The 24,383-nt window shown below is 46.6% G+C and overlaps 1 protein-coding gene across 3 annotated transcripts in view; it reads right to left on the minus strand.

The window, feature by feature from the left end:
- Positions 1-7,174: 7,174 nt before the first annotated feature.
- BEND3 (BEN domain containing 3) overlaps positions 7,175-24,383 on the minus strand; it is a 29,895-nt gene continuing 12,686 nt past the window's right edge. For 2 of the 3 annotated variants that reach the window (XM_072965665.1, XM_072965666.1), the window contains exons 2-4: positions 22,641-22,688; positions 21,952-22,154; positions 7,175-11,265 (exon numbers count right to left, since the gene is read on the minus strand). In XM_072965665.1, coding sequence (XP_072821766.1) covers positions 9,019-11,265; positions 21,952-22,154; positions 22,641-22,677 — 2,487 coding nt within the window. In that variant the 5' untranslated portion in view covers positions 22,678-22,688 and the 3' untranslated portion in view covers positions 7,175-9,018. Of the gene's footprint in view, positions 11,266-16,267; positions 16,367-21,951; positions 22,155-22,640; positions 22,689-24,383 lie in introns of those variants that run through there. The other variant, XM_031680176.2, reaches the window with a different exon arrangement.

A 24,383-nucleotide genomic window follows, 5' to 3' on the forward strand; every position in this document is an offset into this window, starting at 1 on the left:
GTAATATACTGAGAAAGTATATATAAACATATATATATGTCCGAATTACTTTTTGTACACCTGAAACTAACACAGTATTGTAAATTAACTATAGTTCAATTTAAAAAAAATAATAAAAAATTGAAAATAGGTTTGGCTTTCCAAGGAAAGCTTGAAAATGCTTCTAGCATATGTTTGCAGTTTTTTAAGGCTAAACAATTTCAAGTTATGACTATTTTTGTAGAGGCCTCTACCGTTTTTATCAGTAATGGTTAATCCTTTCAAAGAAATAGCTCTCCTCTGGGAAATATGATGCTAATTGCATTTGTCTGCCAAATAGCATTTACCATCTTTCATGGAAAATTATATAGATGGCTAGACAAGTTTCATTACTGTAGCATTTTCGGGAGAAATGTAGACATTTGGGGGAAAATTCTTAAGTCATAGTTTATTTGGTCAGTAATGATTGGGGGGATAGAAACATAACTACCATTTTTCAAGAAAGTTAAAAAAACAGACTTCCTTTGGGGTGGTGGTGTATGTTCTATGAACCTTCTTAAAGGGTGTGCACTGTATACGAGGCAAATAAAAAGACACTATGGAAGTCCTGCTTTATCCTCTATTCTGGCTTTCAAAAAGTTACTGTCTGAATTACCAGTCAGCTTACTGTCTCAAGGAATTACGAACTCCACTGAGCAGACTCCAGAGAGCAAAATGTGAGTGACTCCCAGTGGCTTTCAGTGAGTCACGTGGATAACTTGAACCCAGCCATGGAAGGAGGATTTTCACCTTGGAAATGAGCAACCACCATCAATCTGGATTGATTTTTCCCTTGGAAAACCGGTTGTTACACAGTTACCAGCACACCATCAGGTGGAATGGAGATGCACACCCACAAGAGCTCCCACTGGGAGATGCCTGAGCACCAGTACCCACCCTCCAGTTCTTCTTTCAAGATATTTCTTCTCTTCCTTATTCGCACACATTTCCATACGTCCTCCTCCCTTACTTTAGTCATTCTAATGTGTTTAATGTGTATCTTTTTGTTTTTAATGCATTTTTGGAAAATGTGTTTTGCTATTCTCTGCACATGTATTTAAATCTCATACATTTCATTTTGTAGCTTACTTTTTCCACTCAGATCCATCCATGGCACTAGGGGTACACATAATCCATTGCTTCTCACTACTACATAATAAATATCGAAGTGCAGCCACCATACGCTGCTCATCCACGCTCCCAGTGATATTCTCCCAGGCTCCATCCAACTCCCCTCCCTGCAAAAAACACAGTGCTGCTTCCTCTCCAGAATAGCTGCACAGGCTGCCCTTCCATCAGCAATACCCAAAGTGCCTTAGACCCATGGCTTTACCCAGTTCCTGGCAAGACTCAGCTTCCTAATTTTTGCCAGTTTAATATGAGTGTAGAGAGATAGTTACTTTAAACATACACTCTCCCCACAGCCTGCTGCTTCTGCCTTTTGGCAGCTGCTAGTGCCCAATCCGTGCTTAGAATTTCTCTGAAGGCTCTGAAATTGCATGCAGCTTTTTGAGACCGTTGCTCTCCCATTCATCTCAAAGACATGCTTGCTGGCCCTCTTTTGTTTTACATTTTTTTGTTCTTTATCCGGTAACAGACCAGAAGCAGGATATCAAAAGCAGGATGGTGGAAATCTAGTTTTGCAAGGTCCTAAGGGCATGGATCACTCACAATGCACTTCTGGATTCCTTTGTAGAGATGTCAACTGCACCCCAGGGGCCTTCCATCCCGGGACTTTATTCTTAAAGCTGGAGAGACCTTCCCCACGGCAGATAAGTTAAACCCTGAAGACTGTAGTCAGGGTAGAACAGCAAGTGTCTAAAGCGGGCAATTCTGTTTAATGGTCTGGAGCCCCACTCAGAGGGGCTGCTACAGAATGTGTAGAGACTTTTCCTCAGGATTGTAGGGGAAATCCCTTAACTCTTGTTTCTGAGACAGATAAATGAAAGGTGAAGCTATAATAACAACCAACACTTTGGAGTCAAGCAATCAGTATTAATAACCTGACGACAAGGCAGCCATCACTACCGTGGAGCCTAACATATGCTGAAAAATAAGCCTTGTCTGTCATTCCTGGAACTGTGCCTGTGCTGAGATTTCAGCCTGTCAGATACAAGGAGGAGACTTGGGTTTAACACCTTGTGTCAGAAACAGCAGGAAACCAGCAACTGTGTTTCAGCCTGTCAGAGGCAGGAGAGTCCAGAACCTGCATTCCCGCAGGTGCGCCTCAGGCCAGAGCCCAGCCCTGTCCACCTGCCACGGCCTCAGCTGTCTGTACCAGGGAGGAGCCACGGTTCTCAGTCTGCGTACACTGTGTGCATCTTGAAAATCAATTTAAGGCAAGAAGCATCAGTTTTTGTGCTGTTTACCATCAGGGCCTTCTCTCTAAGCTCAAACAGGCTTCTTACCTACCAACTAATGAGGCTAGGACTCGTTAAAATCATGGAACAGTGCCCAGGAGATAGCAGGTATTACAAATATTTTTGCTGAATGAAAAACTTCCTTTAGAGGCAGAGATGGTTCTTACTGCATTCCTTGTGCTATTTCCTGTGGCACTGAAAGGTTTCCTGAGTCAGATACTCTCACTGGGGTGGATCCAAAAGCTCAGAGACTGTGGACAGTCAGCAGAGCCTCAAGTTAAGTGGCAGGGGACCACTAGGCAGACAGACAAAGAGACTGACTCTGCACAGCTACGCAATGGCAGCGTGGAAACCAAGAGCACAAACTCTGGAGTCAGCTTGGCCATCACCAGAGGCCCCCAGCTCTTCCAGCTGTATCACTGTGACCGAGGTACTTAATCTCTGGAAGCACACCCCTCTGTAAAACAGGGAGTAAAAACATCTATCCCACAGGGTTTCTGTGAGGAACAAATGAAATAACGCATGCCACATCCCTAGCACATTCCTGACCCATCATAGGAGCTCAGAAAATGGGAGCACTTATGAAAAACAGAAGTCCCTGTAATTTAGGGCCCCACTGTCACTTCTGAATACACAGCTGTTACACACAGGAGCCTCTAGAAGGAGGAGCTGTGGCATTCCGTGTTCTCAACTTCTGTCAAGGGCACAGTTCACCATCTGGACCACAAACTCTAGAACAAACGAATTCTTACTCCTTAAAATAAAATCAACGGACAGACTTCTCCCTGCAGAAATGTTCTGGCAAAAGCCGCCACATTTGGCTAGTGACCCTAACACCTGATGCTCAAGCATCTGTAAACCTGCCTCTTGCCACTGACCTGAAAGCTAAGATGTAGTTTACCACCAGTTAAGAAGTCAGTTTTATTTGAATGTAACAGGAAACCGCTTATTTCAGCTCAGATCTAATAATGAGGAAGGTGGTTAGCCCCCAGATTTTGTGATTATACAATGCGTATTTTTTGAAGTCCCTGTCATGTAGTGATTCTCAGCCTCTGAACATCAGCACCAACATCACCTGGGAACTCCCTTATAAGTGCGAACTCTCAGGCCCCATCCCAGACCTACTGAATCGGAGGGTGGGGCCCTGTGACCTGGGCTAATGTGCCCTCTGGTGCTCTGCCCCTTAGTGGATGTGATGGACCCCCGCCCAGAACCCCTGCACCAGTGCTCCCCTCCTCCAACCACTGAGGAGAGCTAGCCAACCACTCACAACGGCCCTTCTGGAGCAGGGACCTTGGCCAAAGGAAGCTACCCTACCAGGTGAGCTACCCCATCCCCCAGAGAAGACCTCAATGACCAACTGGCTCCTCTGCTTCAAACAGGACTAGTTCTGCCAAACCATTCATATTCTAGGGCTTCCTGGTGGATGGCAAGGAGGCTAAAGTGCAGAGACACACTCTTGCTCCTGGCCTTCCCTGGCCCTCTCTCCTGGGAGCAGGTCCTCAGTCAGTTGCACAAGAATCCCAGTCTCAGGCTCTGCTCATGGAGAATCCCATCCAGAGCAGTTAGTTTCACAATCTCAAAAAATTTCCTCTTACTGGAACACACATGTCCACAGTTGCCACAATCATTTCACCAGGGCAATTTGAGAACCAGCACCCGCATATCTGGGATCAAACTGGGGCTTAGAGTATGTGGGTGACAGGACACCGCTGATCTGCAATTGGTTTGGGGTCTGAGTCTCTTGAGTTCTGTGTGGCTCAGGAGGTGTTTGGCTCCTGAGACGGTGTGGTGGAGAGAAAAAAACCTGGGTTCAAATTCTGGCACTGCAATTTGCCAGGTGTGTGAATTTAGGCAGTAAACCTTCTCTCTGCTTCCACACCACAAAACAGAGATAATGACAGCGCCCCAGACACGAAGTCTTTATGAGAATTAAACGAGATAGATAGCATACACACCCTTCAGGGTCTTAGCTTTCTTGTCTTACTAGGCTTAATTAGGGAACTTACCTCATAGGGCTTCTGAGATGATTACCAGCGACAATCCAGGTGCAGCTCTCAGCCTGCCTGGCGTACTGTAGATACTCAAGGAGTTTGGGGCCCTTACAGCGAGAGCAGATGATCAATGTTCCTTCCTTCCCGACCACTGGCCAGGGGAGTTTAGATTTCTCTGGAAGCTCCCCTAAAGAGTCCATTGAATCTCACCATTCCAATGATCAGGATAATTTTGGTGTGGAGTTCTTATTTCTGAGAATTGGCTTTTACAAGTAAGCCCACATATATTGAAATTCTATGATTTTTTTTTCTTTTTTGGATGGGGTAGAAAGCAAAGATACCTACAACCAGAAGGGACCTGAAGAATTTCACCTTCCTTCAAGTCTTACTCAAACTCGGTCACGGAGTTACTGTTTGGAGCCCCGGCCTCTGACCTGCCCTCACCTGCACGAGGCTTAAGCACAGGTGTCAGGACTTACCACTGAGCACTCACTGCAGGAGGCGTGTTCCAATTACAAGCCACAACTTGCTTTATAGCTCCTGACCCTTGGGTCTCCAAAATGCTTCTCTGATAGCTTGGGACATTATTTTTACTGTGAAATATTATTTAATGATTTATAATTCACCAAAAAGAAGAGGTAAGAAAAAACACACAACCTTTTGTTATCAGTTAGTAATATGTTAGCTTTGAGAACGGGGAGTGAACTGAAGCTCTGCCACTTTGGCAGTGGCGCGGGCCTGGCGCCCGCCCAGGGGAGGTAAGAGAAGGTCAGCGTGCCTCAGCGGCACAGCTGGGAAGCCGTTTGTGTAGAAACGGGCTAGGCTTTATGTGGCGACGGCTCAGTCATTCAGCTGTGACGAACTGTAATCTGGGAGCTGCTCCCCGATGCCCAGTGTGGGAGCCCAGGAGGCCGAGGTGCCCCGAGTGTCCACGCCCTCCCCTCCCCTAGGAGCTGGGAGGAGGCCGCATGCAAACACCACCAGACTCAGACGTGAGAGACCTGCCCTAGGAAAATGAGATGTTGCGAGACCATATTTTTTCTATTTTTATAACATTTTATATAACTCATAAAACAGTGCTTGTATAAAAATTCACACAAAGTTGCTAGAGAGCATACAATTTCCAAAAATGTCCTGGGTTTTTGTTACATTCAGTTTTCTAAGGATGCACTCAAATCAATGGTAAAATGCAGACATTATGCGATATTTCATTATCTTTGGTAAAACTATTCTCATTATTTTGTCTCCTCACAGTATTAACTCTGATATCCACTTTGTGCAGGGTCTGCTATCACTAGGATGTCAGAAAAACATTAAGGCTGGATCTACACGAGGCAAGTATTTCCAAATGGCAGTAAGAGCTCCTTGCCCCCTCCCCCACCGCCCCACTTGATATCGTCTTATCTGTTTACTCAGCCAGCAGGGTAAGAGCTCAATGACCTCCAATCAGGGGTCTTGAGACCCTCCTCCTCAATCAGGCAAGAAGCAAACATGCGCGGGGAAAGGTGGACACTGAGGCCATCTCTGCAGGAACCCAAGTGGCCATTCTGCGGTGTGTCAAGCCAGCGACTCTTACCATTTAAACAGCTAATCCGTTCACCACTAAGTAGATCCCATTGGTTGGTTGATGATTGCTGCTGATGTGGTGGCCCCTCCCCACAAACGTAAAAAGAAAGGAAGGTTGAGGCCAGCACTGAAGGGGGAGGGGCACACTAACACCCATGACACTGGACACTTTATTCCCTGTCAAACTTGTGTTGTCATGTAGACACAGCCAAAGTGAACTGAAGCAGGATTAGAACACTTAGTACATTCGTGACTATCTTCATACATTCTTTAAAAACTCACTAACAGAGAAAAAGGAGGGACGCTACCGCCTATTGTGACTTGCTATTTTACTTAACATCAGAATGTGTCTGTGCTACTTCTTTAGTCCTCCGGATATGAGGTCAAAAAAAAAAAATCTGAAAAAACAAACAAGTGAAAAAATCAAATTTAGATAGAGAGGGAGAAGGGGTTGTGCCAACAGATTTTATGGAAAACATTAAATTCTAAAAAACATTTAGTATTTTGTACTTCTATTGCTTCATGTAAAAAAAAACTGCCTCTGGAGCCCACCTGTATGGCTGGAGCGCTGAGGACACCACACAGACAGACACAGGACCCACAGGCGTTTCCTGATGAGTCAGTCCAGAAAGACAAGAAACAGCTCAGAGTGTGTCCACCTCTCTTCACTGAAAGGGACTCTAAGAACTGGGGGGAAGAAGCTCTACACAGGAAAGGTATTAAAGAAATCACCAAAATATGGTTTCCAAAAAGTGAACATGCTCTAGGTTATAAACAGACATATTTCATTCCTAGAACCTGTTGATTTCTCTACTGTGGGCAGACAGGATTTTTTAATTATTATTATTAAATGATTGTGCTTCTGAAGTTGCAGGGTCACATTCCACTCTCCAGAAAGCAGAGCAATTTTCACATGGCTTGGAATCCTCTTGGATACATCCTAGAGACCAGAACAAATTCCACAGCACTCTCCCTCCAGCCGGGCTGGTGAGCGAGGGCCGCTACTGTCTTTGGGTCGGGCGTGTGCGCGGGCGTGCGAGCGGGCATGCATCCGTGTGCTGGAGAGACTAAGGCATAGAGAAAGGCCCAGGTGAGGGGGAAGTGAGTCTCTGGCTGCTCCAGTCCTCCTCCTTTCCAGGCACAAAGAGGTTGAGCTTGTTATTCATGTGGATCCCCTTCATCTCACTTCAATTTTAGTAAGAAATGTGTGTGGGCGTGGGCGTGTGGGTGGGTGGGTGGGTGGGAGAGTCATTAAGTTCCTGTGCATTTCTAAATTTCAATAATTTAGGTCCGCAGTTTCAAACAGAAATAATCTGTAAATGACATTTAAAAGCAAATTTACTAAAGTTAGATCAGCAACTTACATTGCTCAAAATCCTGTCATATAAAAAAAGAAAAATGCCCACTGGGTGCAGGCAAGATTCCGTCATACAGCCACTGGAACTGAAGTCCTTATCTGTATAAAGAAAATTCACAGATTGTTTCTATTATTTCTGCATTTTAAGGTAACAAAATATTAAGCCATTAGGTTATGAAATCTGTAACATTCCACCAGGGTTTTACAACTACCCTGTGTGATTCATTTTCCAGCTTTCTGGTATGCTGTACTGTGTCTGGGTTAGACTGTTTCCTTTCCCTCTTAGGCACTGGCCCCCAAAGTCAGGTAGCTAAGTATTGTTTTTACATGAAGGACTTCACTGGGTGGGGAGTTTCCTGGTTGGAATCCCAGAGAGCATGCCGCTGGTGTGGAGCAGTGTGACCTTCCCAACCAGTGGGGAGAGAACAGGTGTCTCACCCCGAGGACAAGGGACTGGCCAGATGAAGGACAGCAGGACCTTCTAGGGGGCCCAAGGGGAAAGCTCTGAGTGGACCCTGGGAAGGGACAGGGGAGCCCCATTTGAGATGGCCTGTGTCCTTCCAAAACCAGGTATCCCCAAGAAGGCCCAAGGCCTGGGCCCACCCTGAGGAACAAGGATGTGTACTGACTGGAGGAGCTGACACTGAGGTGTGGTGAAGTCACCATACAGCTCCCAGAACCTGGGTTTTGTACAAATACACACATGGAAGTAAACAGTTCATGATGAGCCCAAAGAGGCCCACCCTTAAATCAAACAAGTAGCCAAGTATCCACATGTATTGTTTTCCAAGGAAGTATGCCTGCCCCTCCAACCAGCATCCTCGTGTGGATAGGAAAGTGGGCAGTGGAAGGACACAGCTCAAATGAAGACAAGGTGAACGTGTTTCCACGTCTATCTACATTCATATCATCATCATCATCCACATCATCATCATCATCATCCAGTGTTCTCGTCTACAGAGTGAGCACAGCATTCTACTGGCGCAGCAACGTGGGACAGGCCAGGCTGCCCCCTAAGCCCCTCCCTCGGCACCCAGTGGGAAGGAGAGTGGACTGACCATGGTCAGAAAGGACATCACCCTATTCCATCCCCTCTACTGCCATCCAAGAGGCATCTCGACTCTTCCAAAATCCAATGTAAAAGACAAGGTCAGTAAAATCCGTCCCTATGCCACCTGAAGCTATCATTAGCCATCATGCATGAACATGGCACTTCTAAAAATTTCATATATTTGAAACCATTAAAAAAAAAACAAAAACCAGCAACTTAAGTCATCTTACAGTACTTCATCTCAAATATTTTAAAGATTTTTTTTCTAACTAAAATGGCCTCCAGAGAGCCCAGTGATTCTCTAAAAAGGATTTCTTTTTAATTAAAAAAAATTGATAAAAGTGGAAGATGTAAAACGTGGGAAGAGGAACAAGAGGGTTGCTCGATTTGCATTTCAAATTGTGAGGGGACTAGGACACCAATGCCAAGGAGAGGGAACCCTGACTCCTGAGGCCTCTCTGCTCTCATAGCTCGGCTCTCCCCAGACTCTGGCTGCACCACCAGAACACAGGGCAAAAGTCGTAAGTACAAGAGACCAAATGCGAGGCTTCTTTCTTGTGGCTGGCTGGGCGCTTACGTGTGCAAAGGTCGTAGGCCACTCCCACCGACATAAGGTGCGCAGCTGTGGACAGTCGCGAGCTCCGGCAGAAGGCTCAGTGCCCGCGGGGCCCATCACTTCTCCACCTTCTTGGCTTTCTTCAGGATGTCGCATTTCTTCCGGTTGGGGCGGCGGCACCGTTCATCGATGCTCGGGATACATTCGTAGTGCCACACCTCCTCCATCTTCTCCACCGGGTAGACGGCCTCCACGTAGTGGCGGATGAGCCTCAGCCGCGTGGGGTCCAGTTGCTTCTTGTTGCAGGCCCCGGAGTGGTTGTACTGCAGCCGCAGGTTCTCGGCGGTGAAGAGTTCGGGGAAGAGCCTGACGAGCAGCCGGGCGGCGAAGTTGCCCACGGAGAGGCTCTGCTGCACGATCTCGCGCACCTCCTTGTCCGACAGCAGGTACGGCGAAGGCACCGGGAAGTCAGGCGAGGGCACCACCAGCTCGTCCAAGGGGATCTTGCAGAAGTCCTTGCTGCTCCTTTCAGGTGGGAGCGGGGGCCCCTCAAATTCCTCCCGGAACCGCTCGGGGTTGATTGCATAGCTGGCCAGGTCCCTGCACTCAGGGCCCGGCACGTGGACCTTGCGCTGCTGCTGGTAGGAGCGCCTCTGCTCCGTGTCCCGGCGCCGGCAGCGCTCGTCCAGTTTGCCCACGAACTCGAGCGTCCAGACGCGGTCGTTTTTGGCCCGGGGGTACAGCAGCTGCACGTAGTGGCGGATGAGCTTGATGCGGGACGGGTCCAGCTGCTTCTTGCCCAGGGAGCCGCTGCAGTTGTATTGCTTGCGCAGGTTCTCGTGGGTGAAGAGCTCGGGGAACAGGTGCACGAGCAGGCGTGAGGCGAAGTTGCCGATGGACAGGCTGCTCTCGTAGATGCTGCGCAGCTGCTCCTTGCTGAGCAGGCAGTCGGCGCCGGGAACTTCGAAGTCGGGGTGTGGGATCTCCAGCTTGTCGAAGTCGATAGGCACCAGCCAGATCTTCTTGGACCGCCGGCCGGGTCGTTCGCCCTCGAAACTGTCTTCCACCTTGACCACGGAGATGTCGTCAGGCAGGCTGGAGGAGTCGTAGCAGTCGTCCCGCGGGGGCTCGCCCTCGCTGCCCGCGTCCAGCCCCAGGCCCTCCAGCTCGTCGTTGATGCGCTGGGCGCACTGCTGCAGCCAGGCCTCCTCCTCCTGCATGTCGGGGAAGTAGATCTCCGTGTAGTTGCGGATGATCTGCAGCCTCTGCGGGTCCAGCTCCTGCTTGCCGCCATCCCCGTAGCAGCTGTACTGCTCGCCCAGCTTCCGGTGGTCGAAGAGCTCGGGGAAGAGCCGGTGGAGAAGGAAGACAGCGAATTCGCCAGGTGATGAGGCTTCGTCCAGGAACTCGGTGAGGTCTTGGGTGTCCACCACGTGGTCAGAGGCGATGGTGCTGCTCCGGTCCAGGGACAGGGCCTCCTCCTGGTCTTTGTTGTCTAGGAAGTGGCTAGTGTCCACCTGTTCGGCCTCGAAGAAGCCGGTGACCTGGCCGCTGGGCTGGCTGTCTTCCATTTCCCGCTGGGCCCAGAAGCGACTGAAGAAGTCATTCAGCTGGGGCAGGCACTCCGCCTGCCACACGGCTGTGTCCTTCACCGACGGGTAGTACACCTCCACATAGTTGCGGATGAGCTGCAGGTGCAGCGACTCCAGCTTCCGCTTAGCTGCGAAGCCGCAGGCACTGCACCCCCGGGAGAAGTCCACGTCGCTGAAGAGCTCGGGGAAGAGCTGCACCAGCAGGCGGCAGGCCAGGTCGCCGCCTGACAGGCTCTGGTCCACAATCTGCTTGAGCTCGGCCGCCGTGAGCTGGTACTCCGGCGGCGGCTGGAACTTGGCCACCATCTCGGTGGGGCTCACCTGCTTCTTGATGCGGCTCACCTCCAAGGACAGCAGGTCCACCTTGCTGTGCAGCTGCGACATGTTGGAGGAGAGCGTGTTGAGCATGTAGAACATCTTCTGGATGAGAAAGTAGATGTTGGGGTCACCGTCAGTGGCCGCTGCGGCACTGCCACAGTCCCGCTTCTGTGGCTCGTTCAGGAGCCGCAGCGGTGACGGGCTGTTGCTGGGGTTCGCCTTCTCGAAGAGCTCGTACGTGTTGAGCACATCCCCCGCGGGAGGGTTCTTCTTCTCCATGATCTTGTGCGAGATGCCGTACAGAGGCTTCTTGTAGGAGGGCGTGGTCACGTCACTGCCAGGCTCCTCCTCCCCGGGCCAGCCGGAGCTCAAGTTCTTGCCTCTGCCAGCTTGCTCCCCGTTACCCTGGCAGGGTGAGCTGTTCTCCCGGTTCCGCATGCCTGCTAGGAGCGCCTGGAAAACAAAAAGTGCATTATGTGAGTGTTCTGATTTACTGCACTAGACACAGGTTTGTGTCACCACACACAGAGGGGCCAAGGTCAATCTTGAGAGCATGTGAGAAAGTGCCTGCCTTACCCCGGAATCATTCTGCCAGACTAGGAATGTATCACTAACACAAGCCTGCATCCCAGTGCCAAACCTGCTCACTCTCCCTACTTCCTGAGAGGCTCATGCCCTACCCGAAGGCTTCCCATTCCTGTAGGACACCAGCCTGGACTTCTGGTCTACAGGGCCTGGCAGGAGACAAGGACAGAAGCTGGTAAAGCTGGGAGAGTCCTGTGAAGGATGGGAGAAAGGGCTCAGGAACACAAGAGGCTCCTGTGGTGGCCCGGCCATCCGCAGGCCACCTCACTGATAGGAAGGATTCCTGCCTAGGACAGTTCTAGAAAGCAGCAGCGTGTTCTCCAGTCTGCAGCCTCCAGGAGAGCAGATGTCTCCACTCTGGACAGCTCCCGAGATGCACAGTGCTTAGCACAGAAGAACTGGGGTCTAGAGAGCACCAGACTGATGCCAGCTCTACCACTGCCTGAAGTGGCGTCTTATCTAAGACTGGAAAAGAGCTAGCCCAGAACTCCCCTGAGCTTACAGAACTGCGGGTTCTGTGAGGTGATGGGGCCTCCCACGTTTCTAAGTCTCAGTCTCCTTGTTGGTTCAGCAGCCCTTTTCAATTAGAAAGCCATAAGAGGATGAAGCTCCATGTCCTAAAGCATCCCTTGTATGTAATGAATTAATACCTCTCCTATGTGGCTAGAAGGGTACTTGCTACATACTATCCAGCCTTACTCAACAGAGGACAGTGAGAGAATTAAGCCCGACCAAAAATGGTTTCAGGGATTATTTCCTCAGCTCGTCCAAGGCTAGCACACTCTGTGGATCCACTCTTGCTGAACTCCCATGGCAAGTTCAAAAGACTCCAAAGCTTGAGTCCAAGCCCCAGAAGGCAGTTGATCTGACTATTTGAAAACTCAGAGTACTCACTGCTTTCATTGGTGGTTTTCCCTATTGCCAGGCCCTGGACAGTTTAACAGGCTCATTTACATATACACGACAACTGATTTTCAACACAGGTTCAAAGGCAATTCAGTGGAGAAAGGATAATCTCTTTAACAAATGATGCTGGAACAATTGGACATACATATAAAAAAAAATAGCCTTTCATCCTGTGTATAGCATATAAAAATGAACTAAAATTGGATCATGGATGTAAAAATAAAAACTAACTTAAAATTCTAACACTTACAGAAGAAAACATAAGAGCAATCATTTATGATCTTGTTTCATGCAAATATTTCTCATATAAAATACTGTAAGCATGATCCATAAGAGAACAAACTGATAAACTGGACTTCATCAAAATTTAAAACTTCTTTAAAAGAATGAAAAACAAGCCCAGGAGGAAGAAAATACTGGAAAATCATTTATCTGATAAAGGACCTGAATCCAGAATACATGAAGAACTCTCAGCTCAATAATGACATACAATGATTTCAGCAGCCATTTCAAAGAAGACATATAAATGGCAGTTAAGCACATAAAAAGATACTTAGTAACATGCACATTAAAACACTGAGATACCACATCACCCCACTAGAATGGGTGTAATCAAAAAGAGAATACTTAGTGCTGGAGATGACAGGAAGGAACTAGAACTCTCATACACCGCTCTGGTGGATATAAAATGGTATAACCACTTTGAAAAATGGTTGGTATTTCTTTAAAAAGTTCAACATATATGAGACCATATGATCTGGTCTTCCATTCCTAGGTACTTATTTACCAAGCTATATAAAAGCACATGATCATACAGAGACTTGTATGCAGATGTTCATGACAGCTGTGTTTGTAAATAGCCCCAAACTGGAAACAACCCAGATTTTTATCAACAAGTACATAGATATGCTGTGTTATACTCATGCAATGGAACACAACTCAGCAATAGAGCTGATAGACATGGTACTCGTGGTGAATCTAAAAATAATTAAGCTGAGTGAAAAAAAATCAGACAAACGAAAGAAGCCAGACTGTATGATTCCATTCATATAAACTAGAAAATGCAAACTCATCTCAAAGAAAGCAGAGTAGCGGTTACCTGGAGATGGGACCCAAGGAAACTTTCATGGTAGTAGATGATGGATATGTTTCTCATCCTGACTGTGGCATGGTTTCACCAGTATAAATGTCAAAACATTTCAAATGGTATGCTTTAAGTTTTTGCTTGTGGTGCTTTTTGGGGGTGGGGAGTAATTAGGTTTATTTACTTATTCATTTATTTATTTAATGGAGGTACTGGAGATCAAGCCCAGGACTTTGTGCATGCTAAGCACGCACTCTACCACTGAGCCATACCCTCCCCCCATCAAACGGTACACTTAAAATATGTGCTATTCATTATATTTCAGTCATAAATCTGTTTTTGATAAATGTTGAATTTGACCCCAAAACGTACTGGAATATACTTTTGAGGGCCTAATTAGGCAGAAGACCTAGATGGTGAGCACTGCTGGGTGTCAGGGCAGCAGGCAGGGCTGAAGCACAGAGCATGTACTTCCATAGTCATGCACGTGCCTCGGGCAACTAGAAAATGACAGGAACAAAGTGCATCCTTAGGATGCTTCCCTGCCTGGGGAGAAATAAGGTTGGCATAGCCTGGCCTAGCCCAGTGCTTCTGAAGTCTAATATCCATATGAATTGCTTGGGCTTTAGTTAGAATACAGATTCTGATTCCTGGCTCTGCATTTCTAACAAGCTGTTGGGCCTCTCTGGGTGGCCAGGGCCTGGAAGACAGAGTCTGCCCTCAGTTTATCTCATCCAGGCAGATTCAGGATCATTTTAAGCATTCTGATAACTAATGCCAAGCACAATAGTACATGAGGTGCTTTTCTCTTGCAGCCTAAAAAAATGCAGGGAAAAGAGACAATCTCAAGGGGCTGGAGTTGCAACAGCAGGTTAGCAACATGTAGGCCCAGAGTGGAAAGAAACCATGAGGTCTTATAAACATATGAAACTTTGATCCTTCTGAACATCCCACATGTTATGGTTCATTTAAATTAATGAATTACCTCCTGGACCCTCTCTTTTAGATAACAGAATCACTAGACTCATATTAGACAAAGGTTAATTTTTCTCTTGCATCTCTGTTGACAACAACTATGCAAAAGAACTGCTACTTTATACTCTCAGGAACCTGAAGATAAAGGAATTCTTTTAGGTGTTTTAATTATCCCACAGAGGTAGCCAATACTTTCTTCAGGGTTTGTTTGTATAAGCTGATGATGAGTCAGAGGCCCCTGTCCCTCCTACCCCCAACCCGTCCACCCCTGCCCAAAACCTTCCCATGAGCAAAGGACCAGGGGCACGCTGGGCTGGGGGGAGCCTGCCCCTCTCCGTCATGGGGTCTCCTCACCAAGCTGCCCCATCCTCATCACACTGCATGATGTATGGGACCAGGTCATTCCTGAGTCTACTCCTAGTGTCTTGCAAAGTGCCTGGGACACAGAAGAGCTCAATGAATATTTGTTAAGCAACGTGTCTACTACTCTCAAATATATGCTTAAGAAAAAGAAGCTGTTCAGAGAGGCCACTGGCTTCATGAATAACACAACTGTAGATAAGCAGAAAGGAGTGGATAGGTCCTCTGTGTGACTTTTTGTGCCTCCACTTCCTGTGTGTAACTCCGGGATATGCAATGGGACCTGTCTCACAGGGCAGCTGTGAGGACCTACTGAGATAATGTATGTGAAGTGCTGAGCTGGTGTCTGAATCACAGTAAGTCCTTAATAAATATCTACTGTTACAGTATGATTATTACTGTTATTATTTTTAATATTTTACTTACTTATTTTGGTTTTTTGCTTGTTTGGGGGGGGTAATCAGCTTTATTTATTTACTTAGTCATTTTAGAGGAGGTACTGGGGATTGAACCTAGGACCTCATACATGCTAAGCATGTGCTCTACCACTGAGCTATACCCTCCCCACCCAGTATGATTATTATTAAACAATGCTCTTCCCAAGCCAGAGCAGTGAGAATACCATGGGCCTTTTATTTAATTAGTTGTAATGATTACTCTCAACCAGTAAATAAGAGGAGAACTTTCCCATAGCATGGCAGGGAAAGCCAGTCACAGGAAGGCATTCTTGGAGGTCTGTCTGCCCTATAGGCTGGGGCTGGGAGGAGTACAGGAAGGACAACTGAGCTGAAGGGGGGTTTCAAGCTCTTGTCAGTTCTTCAGTTCTGCTATCTGGCAGAAAACAGAGGATAATTTTTAAAAGGAAGGAAGAAAGGAAAGAGAAACTACATACACACACATCCGAAACTTGGAGAAAGGAAGGGATGGAGATGGTTGAAAATCTTTACCCCTGATGTAGCAGTTTGGAACTGTGGATCATCATGTGGACTGTTAGTAAATGATAACATTGATTTGATGGGTGAAGACCAGCATGTAAGAAAGAGGGAGCGAAGGAGGAAGTATGAATGTAAGAGAGACAGAAAGAAAGGAAAAAAAGAAAACAGAACAGAAAATATCAGAGGACATTGCACACAGTAAGTAAATTCAAGTTCTGTTCTGTTTCCCTGTCTATATATTTATATACAAATCCATACATGTGAACCGTACGGCTCTGTAAGATGTATTTATAACTGTGGGTCACTGTTGAAAAGCATTGCCCCAATAAATTCAAATTGTCTTACCTGCTAATTCCTAGACTGTAAATTAGATTTTTAGCAGCTTACTCACCTTAAATTCTATTACACCAAAATAATTTTGGAGGTCCTGTGTCATGAGATTTCCATGAGGTTTTACCAACATAGAAATTTGAACGTGTAATGCCAATCATTTAAAAAGCCATACACATTACAACTGATTTTAGAAAAGGGGCAAAGGCTTTGTAACAAGCAGTTCCACTAATACATTTAAAATAAGATTCTGTGCAGAGAGAGATGACCAGAAACTCACATGCCATGCAGCTGGAGTACACGTTCTTGGGGGCGGGGGGATCTGCCCTCATGAACACCCAGCGTAGAGAATAAGCACTGGAACAAGTCTCTGGGTGAACTGTGTGAACAAAACGAACAGAAGTCCTTTGACTCCCCACATTCCTACAGCAGGCAGAGGCCAGAGTATGGAAATCCCCCCTATAACTCTCACTATTCAGCCTCATTAATAAAAATGTTTGTTTCTACCAAGCATGTTAGAAACACTGCCATCAATAGAAACATTTCTGGCTAACTTGCTTGAATAAAAAATTAACCTAGAGTCCCAGCAGAGGGCAACATTCCTCACTCCCAGAGACCTTGGATCCACAATTCAACACAAAACACGACACAAGCACCAAGATAAGAGAAGGTTCTTCGATATCCCCACACTGGTGTCCTGTCAACTTAGTGCTCCAATTAACTCCACAAATGCTGCCAAGGCGACGATGGGCTGGCTGCATTTGCTGCTGCTGATAAAATCTCTGCTCAGCTGTCTAGGAGTATCAAGAAATCTTTAAATCTGTGCTACTTGGCAGTGGTGTCTGGCTGACACCATTCCTGATTCTCCAAGGCTCATCTTCCAACCATATGGGAACTCTGCAGCACAGCTCAGGCTCTGCACCGCCAGCATCTACCCTGGATCTGATCCGTGCATTGCGTTCTACCACCAGCACCCTTAGACTCAAGAGGGAATGCCCAAATCTCTCGGCTGGAAAATCTGATCAGAAAGAGTCTGACGGAGAGTTTAAAGTGAGGGCCCAGTCGACTATTGAGGGGCTATTCCATGTGTCTGTGCCCAGTGACATCTTAGGGACTGAGATGCCGTGGAGATGCTCCAGGCACTGAACATCTTCCCCAGGACTCGAAATCTAAGAGCAGTCACTGAATTCAGTTCAGCAAATGATGAGTGGCTAAATGGTGCCCAGAGAGTCAGCAAACTGGAACACCACAGAAGCAGCATGCCTTCAGAGGAGTGAGGAGTTCAGAATTAATGTGGCATCAAGGGCAGAGCATAAGGAAGGGCCCCTAGGGGGCTGGCATAACACCACCCACCTCCAAATAATCGAGGCAGGGGTGATGCTTTACCTTTTTCATTTTCAATAGAATGTTTGACTTCATTATTGTCATCATTAAATGACCAGATGTAGTCAGCAAGCAGGAATGGAAGAGCTCTCAACCACACAGAGCCAGTAAACAAGTATTACTGAGACTACCGAGTGCCTGACAGGCACTGTGCAAGGTCCTGGGGACACAGGGAACAAGCCAGTCTCTGCCTTCATGGCTTTTATCCTTTGGGTCATCCTCATACTGCTGAGTGCGTGGTGAGGATGGAGAATGCACTATTGTGCCTGAAAAAAATAAGCAGCTGGGGAGATAAAGCAACTCTAGTGTAGGGAGAAGAGAAAGAGCAGAGAGATGGCAAAATAGCAGGGCAGGGCATCCTCAAAGGCTCCTCACCGCATCTTACAAATACCCCACAGTGCTCAGGGCCACCAGTGTTTAAGTGCACAGTTCCAAATCGAGCAGGCTTGGTAGTGCTGGCTTCTTCGCACTTTGTTGAAATGGGGACGGCCACAGTACCTATCTGCTGGGGTTGTGGAAATGACTGCGACTCTCCAGCTGGTACAAGTTATTGACACTCAGGAGGTGTTCGGCCTGTTTGCACTGAGTGAATGAGATGGCATTTCCATTCTCCAATTGAAAAACAAACCACAGTGACACTTTAGGATTAAAAACAAACAAAGAAACAAAGAACTCTGCGAGAACAAAGCTAACTTCTGCCTGGCATAGGGCTCTTGAATATCACCCCCACTTCCGTGGACAAAAAGATGATTAGCAATAAAAATGCTGGCTACTCACCTCCCACATCTGCTGTATTTGGCTATGAAGCCTTTCCCAGTGGAGGTGCCAAGTAAGCCTTTATACAGCCTTTTGTTAGATTTTTTTTGAGGGAGGTTTTATTTTTCTTCTCAGCACTGACCTAAATGTCACTCATAAACAAGCCGTCAGCACTGATAGGAGTCTGAATGTGCCGTATCTTTAGCATCAGGGCCACCGCTCAAATCCTCCCTGCTTCGCCCTCATGTCCTTTCCCTGGGGTCAAGGGAGATGTTTGAAAGGGGTTGGAATCTAGGGTGCTGGGGCCTGGAGTGTCCTAGAGGGTGTCAGCTGGCCTCTCTTGGCAATTCCATGTCATTTTCCTCCTGATAAACGTGGAGGGAGGCAGCTGACCGACCACAGGGGTGGGATTTGGAGACAGGAGTTGAGCAGTAAACATTCCTGGAGGCTGACCCAGGGCGGCCCTGGGCTGGGCTTCTTCCAAGGGTCATCTCAGTGAGCCATCCAAGAACCCAATGTCAGGAGTGGGGTCAGCTGCCATCACCATGGAGGAACCTGAATCTGGGAGGTCACGTCACAGGCCGAAGGCCTCACAGTGAACTCTCTTTCACTGGAGCCCAGTCTCCGCTCATTCTGGAACTGATCAGTTCTCTGAGCTGGATCAGAGGAGGCGAGGCTCACCTCCAGGGTGGGGAGCAGGGAGCTGTGTGTTCCCAGTCCTCCTGACCTCACACCATGAACGAGGCTGCCCCACTGGCATCCTGGCACTGGATTTTAACATGTGCTTTATATGAGTTTGCTCTTCTGTCTGGGGGAGATATGAGATATTAATTCTCTCATCACTGGCATACAGATCAAATGAAACAAGAAAAGGAGTGGGGCTAGTTGTCAAATAGGCCGTCAAGAGCTGTTAACATACCTCTTTTCCACTCTTTTTGATTACTGCTCTTTTCGCCTCCCATTGTTCCATCTCATGCTGTGATGACAGTGCTTAAGAGTCATCTACACTTCCTGCTTCTACCACCCCCCCGAGACCCCCACCAACACATATGTAAGAAGGATCAGAGAAAACGCAGAGGGAGGATAAAGGACTATCCACTCTGAATTAGGACTAGTACCATTTTGAAAAATCAACAGATGCTGTAATTTCAGAAAACCGATAGCCTGTTCTAAAACCCCCAGGGTTCTGAGGCTACTGATTTACTGACACATCAATTTACACAAACTTTTCAAAGGAAACGCTGCCCTGACTTCACAGGACACCTTTCTACAAGGAGCTTGAGAATTTCAGAAGGTTTACACTCACATATATCCTTTTTACAGAACAGGATGGGGAGCAGGGGTACCAACCTCACTTCATCTATGCTAAGGGAGATGAACAAAGCTGGTAACACACCCAAGATAAAATCCAGGCCTTAACACGTCATTTCCACTTCAAAATCTGGTGGGTCAGAACTGCCTGCTGTATTCAATCCATTGAAAAGTAAACATAGGTGACCAGCTAGAATATGTAAATTAGACAAGTCATATTAGAAATATTCAAATGTATACTGGTTCCCTTTTCTCCAAACATGTCAGAATTCCTGGATGATGCCTGAAGCTCTGGCCAGACAAAGCTGTTGCTTCACCAGATCCAGAAGAGCATCTGTGACCTTCACATCACTCCTGTGATGCTCAGAGAAATCGCTCCACCATGAGCCTCAGTGGCACTCCACCCAATGGAGAACCTTTCCTGATTTGCTTCACACACTGAAGGATTCAACTAAAATACAAATTCTAAGAACCTTGTCCTTCCCCTTCTGCCCCCAGAACATGAAGATACTCCCATCCCTATGATGCCACGACAACAAAAACGTATTGGCTGAAAAGATGAGAAGTGACACGGTTTATGCAACGAGGCAATGGGGCGACTTCGGGCTGTCCACAAAGGCCACGGACCAGCCTACACGTGGTCAGAATTCCTTCTTGATGTAAGAGCTGGTTGTTCCTTGCTGTGGTCAACTGCTTACAGAAATGGCCACCACAGTTCCACTGTCCTTGTGTGTAAGCCTCTTTGCAGTGTGACTTTGTTACTTCCGCCCTCAGGAGGTGGCATCTATTTTTTCACCCCTTGATCTGGGTTTGGCTACATGACCTGCTTTGACTAGTGGGCCATGAGCAAATGTGATGTGCGCAAAGGCGTGAAAAGTGTTTGCTCCCCAGAGTCTGCCCTCTTCGCTCCGAGGAACTCTTCCAGGCATGTGAACAAGCCTGGACTGGCCTCCTCCTCATAGACACTGAGGAAGTGCAGAAAGGGAAGATGGAGTCACCCCACCAACCCAGGTGAGCCCGGATACGGGAGTGAGGTCCTCCCTGACCACCTGGCCCCAACCACATCAGGCCAAACCAGAGCAACCACCAGCTGACTCACAGAACGATGAACAAGTAAAATGGTGCCTGTTATAAGCTGCTAAGTTTGGGGATGGTTTGTCACTCCGCAAAAGTGAACCAATACACTCTACTTTCTGTGCCATGTCTTGAACTCAGGCTTCACTTGCAAACGTGAAGGAGTCTGCAGAATTGATCATAAGCAGAAATGTAATGTGACACACAGAAGAAAATGTTTTCAGGAGTCCCTCTGGGACATAACATGGTGCTCCTCCAGCTTCCCTCCAGCTTCCCAGCACTTTCAGAATAACCTTGAGAAGCCGAACCCACAGAACCACTCACAGAAGGGCACAAGGTTTAGGGATATGCATGTCCCAGGGGCACTATTTATAACAGCATAAAGTGGAAAATACCTATATACCAATCATTAGTGTAAAGGATAATAAATGGTAGTTTAAAATATAACATTAAAAAAAAAAAGGTAAGTGGGTCAAAGTTTTTGAAACAAGCAATTGCACTAACCATTTTGCAACTTCACTGGCTACAGGGGGCATCTCCCCAAGGAGGGATTCTGAGTTTTCATATGCAAGCATGACTTACTGTGTTGGAAACTGCCATCCACACTTGAAACTTCCCCAGAGTCACAAGGTGTAAACAGCTGGTTTAGGCAGCCAGAATCAAGGATGAGAGAGAGAGGTTGGGTCAGAGAACTTGGGAAAATGTTCTTCTGCGAGTTTAAGATGTGATCTGCTGGTCTCTGGGAGGCTCTGCTGACCAGGCCTCCCGGGCCAGACACTTCATCTCCCAAACTCGTCTCTCTCCTCAGTCTTAACTGTTCTGTGCGCCTGTCTTGTCTCCTATCCGCACTGCAGGCTGCTAGAGAGGACCACCATGTCCAGTTTCATTTTCTCTCTCTCAGAATTTAGCAAAGTTCAATAAAACCAGCAGGTGATAAAGAAATAAAGTAAATTCATAACATAGGTAGGTTAGTGATAACAGGCATGTTATAAAATAATCTCCTCTTTACAAAAAGATTCACTGAATAGGCTCCCCTAATAGACAGAAAAGGTGGATTTGATTTAGGAAAAGACCTGCTAATCCTGACCTTCTCCAGGAGTCCCTGTAACGTGTGCACCATGTGACATGTGGTAAGCTCTCATTAATAGTCCTTGCTATCAACAAGTGCCTGCCTTCCCTGTGGAGCAAAGCAAAACGAAGACCTTAAAAGCAGCTGCATGGGGAAGACTCCCCTCACCCCAACAATGAATTCAGACACAGACAACAATTCCAATTAAAGACACCTTCTAGAAAACTTAAGCAGAGATGGGATAGCTGAAATGCAAGCTTCTCATGCCCAGTGATTTCGTAGCTGCCCGCATGCCCTCCAAGGAGAGAGATTCTGTGTCTCATCAGAGAGTTAAGAGCCCAAGCAAACTGTACAAGGGGCTGCGCCCTCACCTCGGGAATCAGCCGCCGCCTCTTCACGCTTGGGACTGAGTCTGGCGGGCCATCGCCACCTGGTTGCTTTCTCTTGCTGGAGTCCTGGAGGGCAGTGAAGACACTGTCCAGAGGGTGCTTCTCAGAGGATCTGGAATTCACCGAGCAGTCCAGGGCAGCATCTTCGGCCTCTGTCTCCACTTTCACAATGTTATTCTTTAGAACTGCGGCAGAGAAGAAATAGGGCTCAGCGGGGAGACCACGGGACAGCACCAAGATGCAAGGTCCCCTGAGCCGCAGGTTGTATATGGGCTGCCCTTGGGATACTCTCACTCAGACAACAATGTCTGAGTAACAATCACAATAAAACTGGCTTTCTAACCAAGCGATTTGTCACCACATTAGTGCTATACAATGAAACCATGTTCCAAGAACATTATGTTCAAAACAGGTTTTAAAGTCTTCTCTTGGGGGAACGAGGGGAGTTAGAGGGAGAGAAACAGTACTCTTTTAGATGATGCTTTTAAAAAAGTAATTCTGGAAAAATGCTTAAGATACAACAGGTATATGAGTGGAGGGGGATGGGAACTGGGGTGGGAGGAGAATTTTCTGACATTTTTCATCATGTATCTCTTAATATTTTTAAACCACATGAATGTATGACCTAATAAAAATATTAAGTTAAAATATTTTAAAAGAGGCTTTTTTACCTTCTTCTACATCTTCACTGAATTCAGTTGCATTCATCTTCTGTTCCACTAAATGAAAAGACAAAGACGAAGTCTTGATTTATTGTTTATTCCTTAATTTTCCCAATCCATGAGAAATTCCCTTACCCTCCCAACCCTGGCAATAGAAGGTTAAGCCAATACTGCTCTGCAACATCAAGGAAAACTGTAATCCTCTTACTCCTGTTTTTGCAGTTGCTCAGAAGCAGCCAGGCCTCCTGCATGCCTGCTAGGAGCGCTTCTCTAAGACTTTATGTGGGCAGAACGCATTTTAAAGCATCAACTGAGAGCCACTTACAGAACAAGGGGAACATATTTCAGAAAATCAAGTCTTACAAAAGACCCCATAGTTTGGATGATTTGTTAGTCCCTGAGTTATAAATTCTAGCCACAAAATGAAAAGGCTGACTACGGATGGAGGCTGTGGACCCTAAGGACCCAAGCTGAGGTGTTAGGACTCCAGGAGGTCTGAGGAGACTTGTGCTGTCCATGATGCAGCTACCAGTCACATGTGGCTCCCAAGGACTCAGAACGTGGCCAGTCCAAATGGAGATGTACTGTAAGATCCATGTTGGATTTCAAAGACTCAGCATAGCAAAGAGAATGTAAAATATCTCACTAACAACTTTTATACTGATTATGTGTTAAAATGATAATATTTCAGGCTTATTGGGTTAAGTAAAATATTAAAATTAATTTCACCTTTTTAAAATGTGGCTACTAGAAAATATAAAATTACATATGTAGCTTGCATTGTATTTTTATTGGATGGTGCTAGTCTAGCCCTTCATTTAGAAGCAAGGAAGAGAAAGAGGTACTGTGGATTCTCAAAGCTTCCAACCTCCATAAAATATGGTCCAAACCACTCTTGTTACTGATGAGGGAATGAGGTAGGAGGGGATGGGGGTGCCCTGTATGGGCTACAAGTTCTGGTACAGAGATACCCCTGACTCCCATCAACCCAACCGAAATGAAACCGGCACCATGATTAAAAGCACCATTACATCTTTGAGATTTCCCAAATTACATAACAGTGTGTCCATAAATAGACTACAGCATAAAGGAGGCTGTAACATTGGAAAAGATCACACATGACAGCCTTTACTGTTGACAATGATGAGTTGTGGTTCCCACAACTGGTGAAGCTGCCTACAGACACTGAGTGCCCATTCTGGTTAAGGGTCAGAGGAAAGCAGGCTATAGGTAGAGGGATGTCACCTATGATGTTCAGTAAACCATCCATCGAGCAGGCATGGAATAGTGTGTGGTCCCCTGTTTTAGGTGGCTGAATGGGGAAGAGGGCTAGAGTGCCTGGGTGATCTATGCACAGGATAATAACTTCAAAACTAATACAGCACAGGGTGCTATGATGTGCGGCACTGTCCTCTGTGGTCACAATAACTTCATGACAGCCACAATTCTTTTCATCCTTGATAACTAATTTTCAAAGGAATGGATAAGGAAATTTAGGATTCATTTGAAACTGAAATGACACAAATTAATTCCTACTTATTAAACTTATCTTCTATCTGAAAAATATAAAATGCAGGTGAGACTGAGGGAAAATTACCAACAAATCAATTTTAAGGGTCCAAGAACCATTTTACCAGAAGTGAATTTTAGCAAAGACAATTTCCATTGTATTCCAAGGAAATAAACTTCGTGTTTGATAACATCACCCGACCTGAGTGTCTCTGGGGGGAAGGAGGCACAGGCAGGAAGGTG

This window comes from Vicugna pacos, chromosome 8, assembly GCF_048564905.1.
Source record: "Vicugna pacos chromosome 8, VicPac4, whole genome shotgun sequence".
Taxonomy (NCBI): Eukaryota; Metazoa; Chordata; class Mammalia; order Artiodactyla; family Camelidae; genus Vicugna; species Vicugna pacos.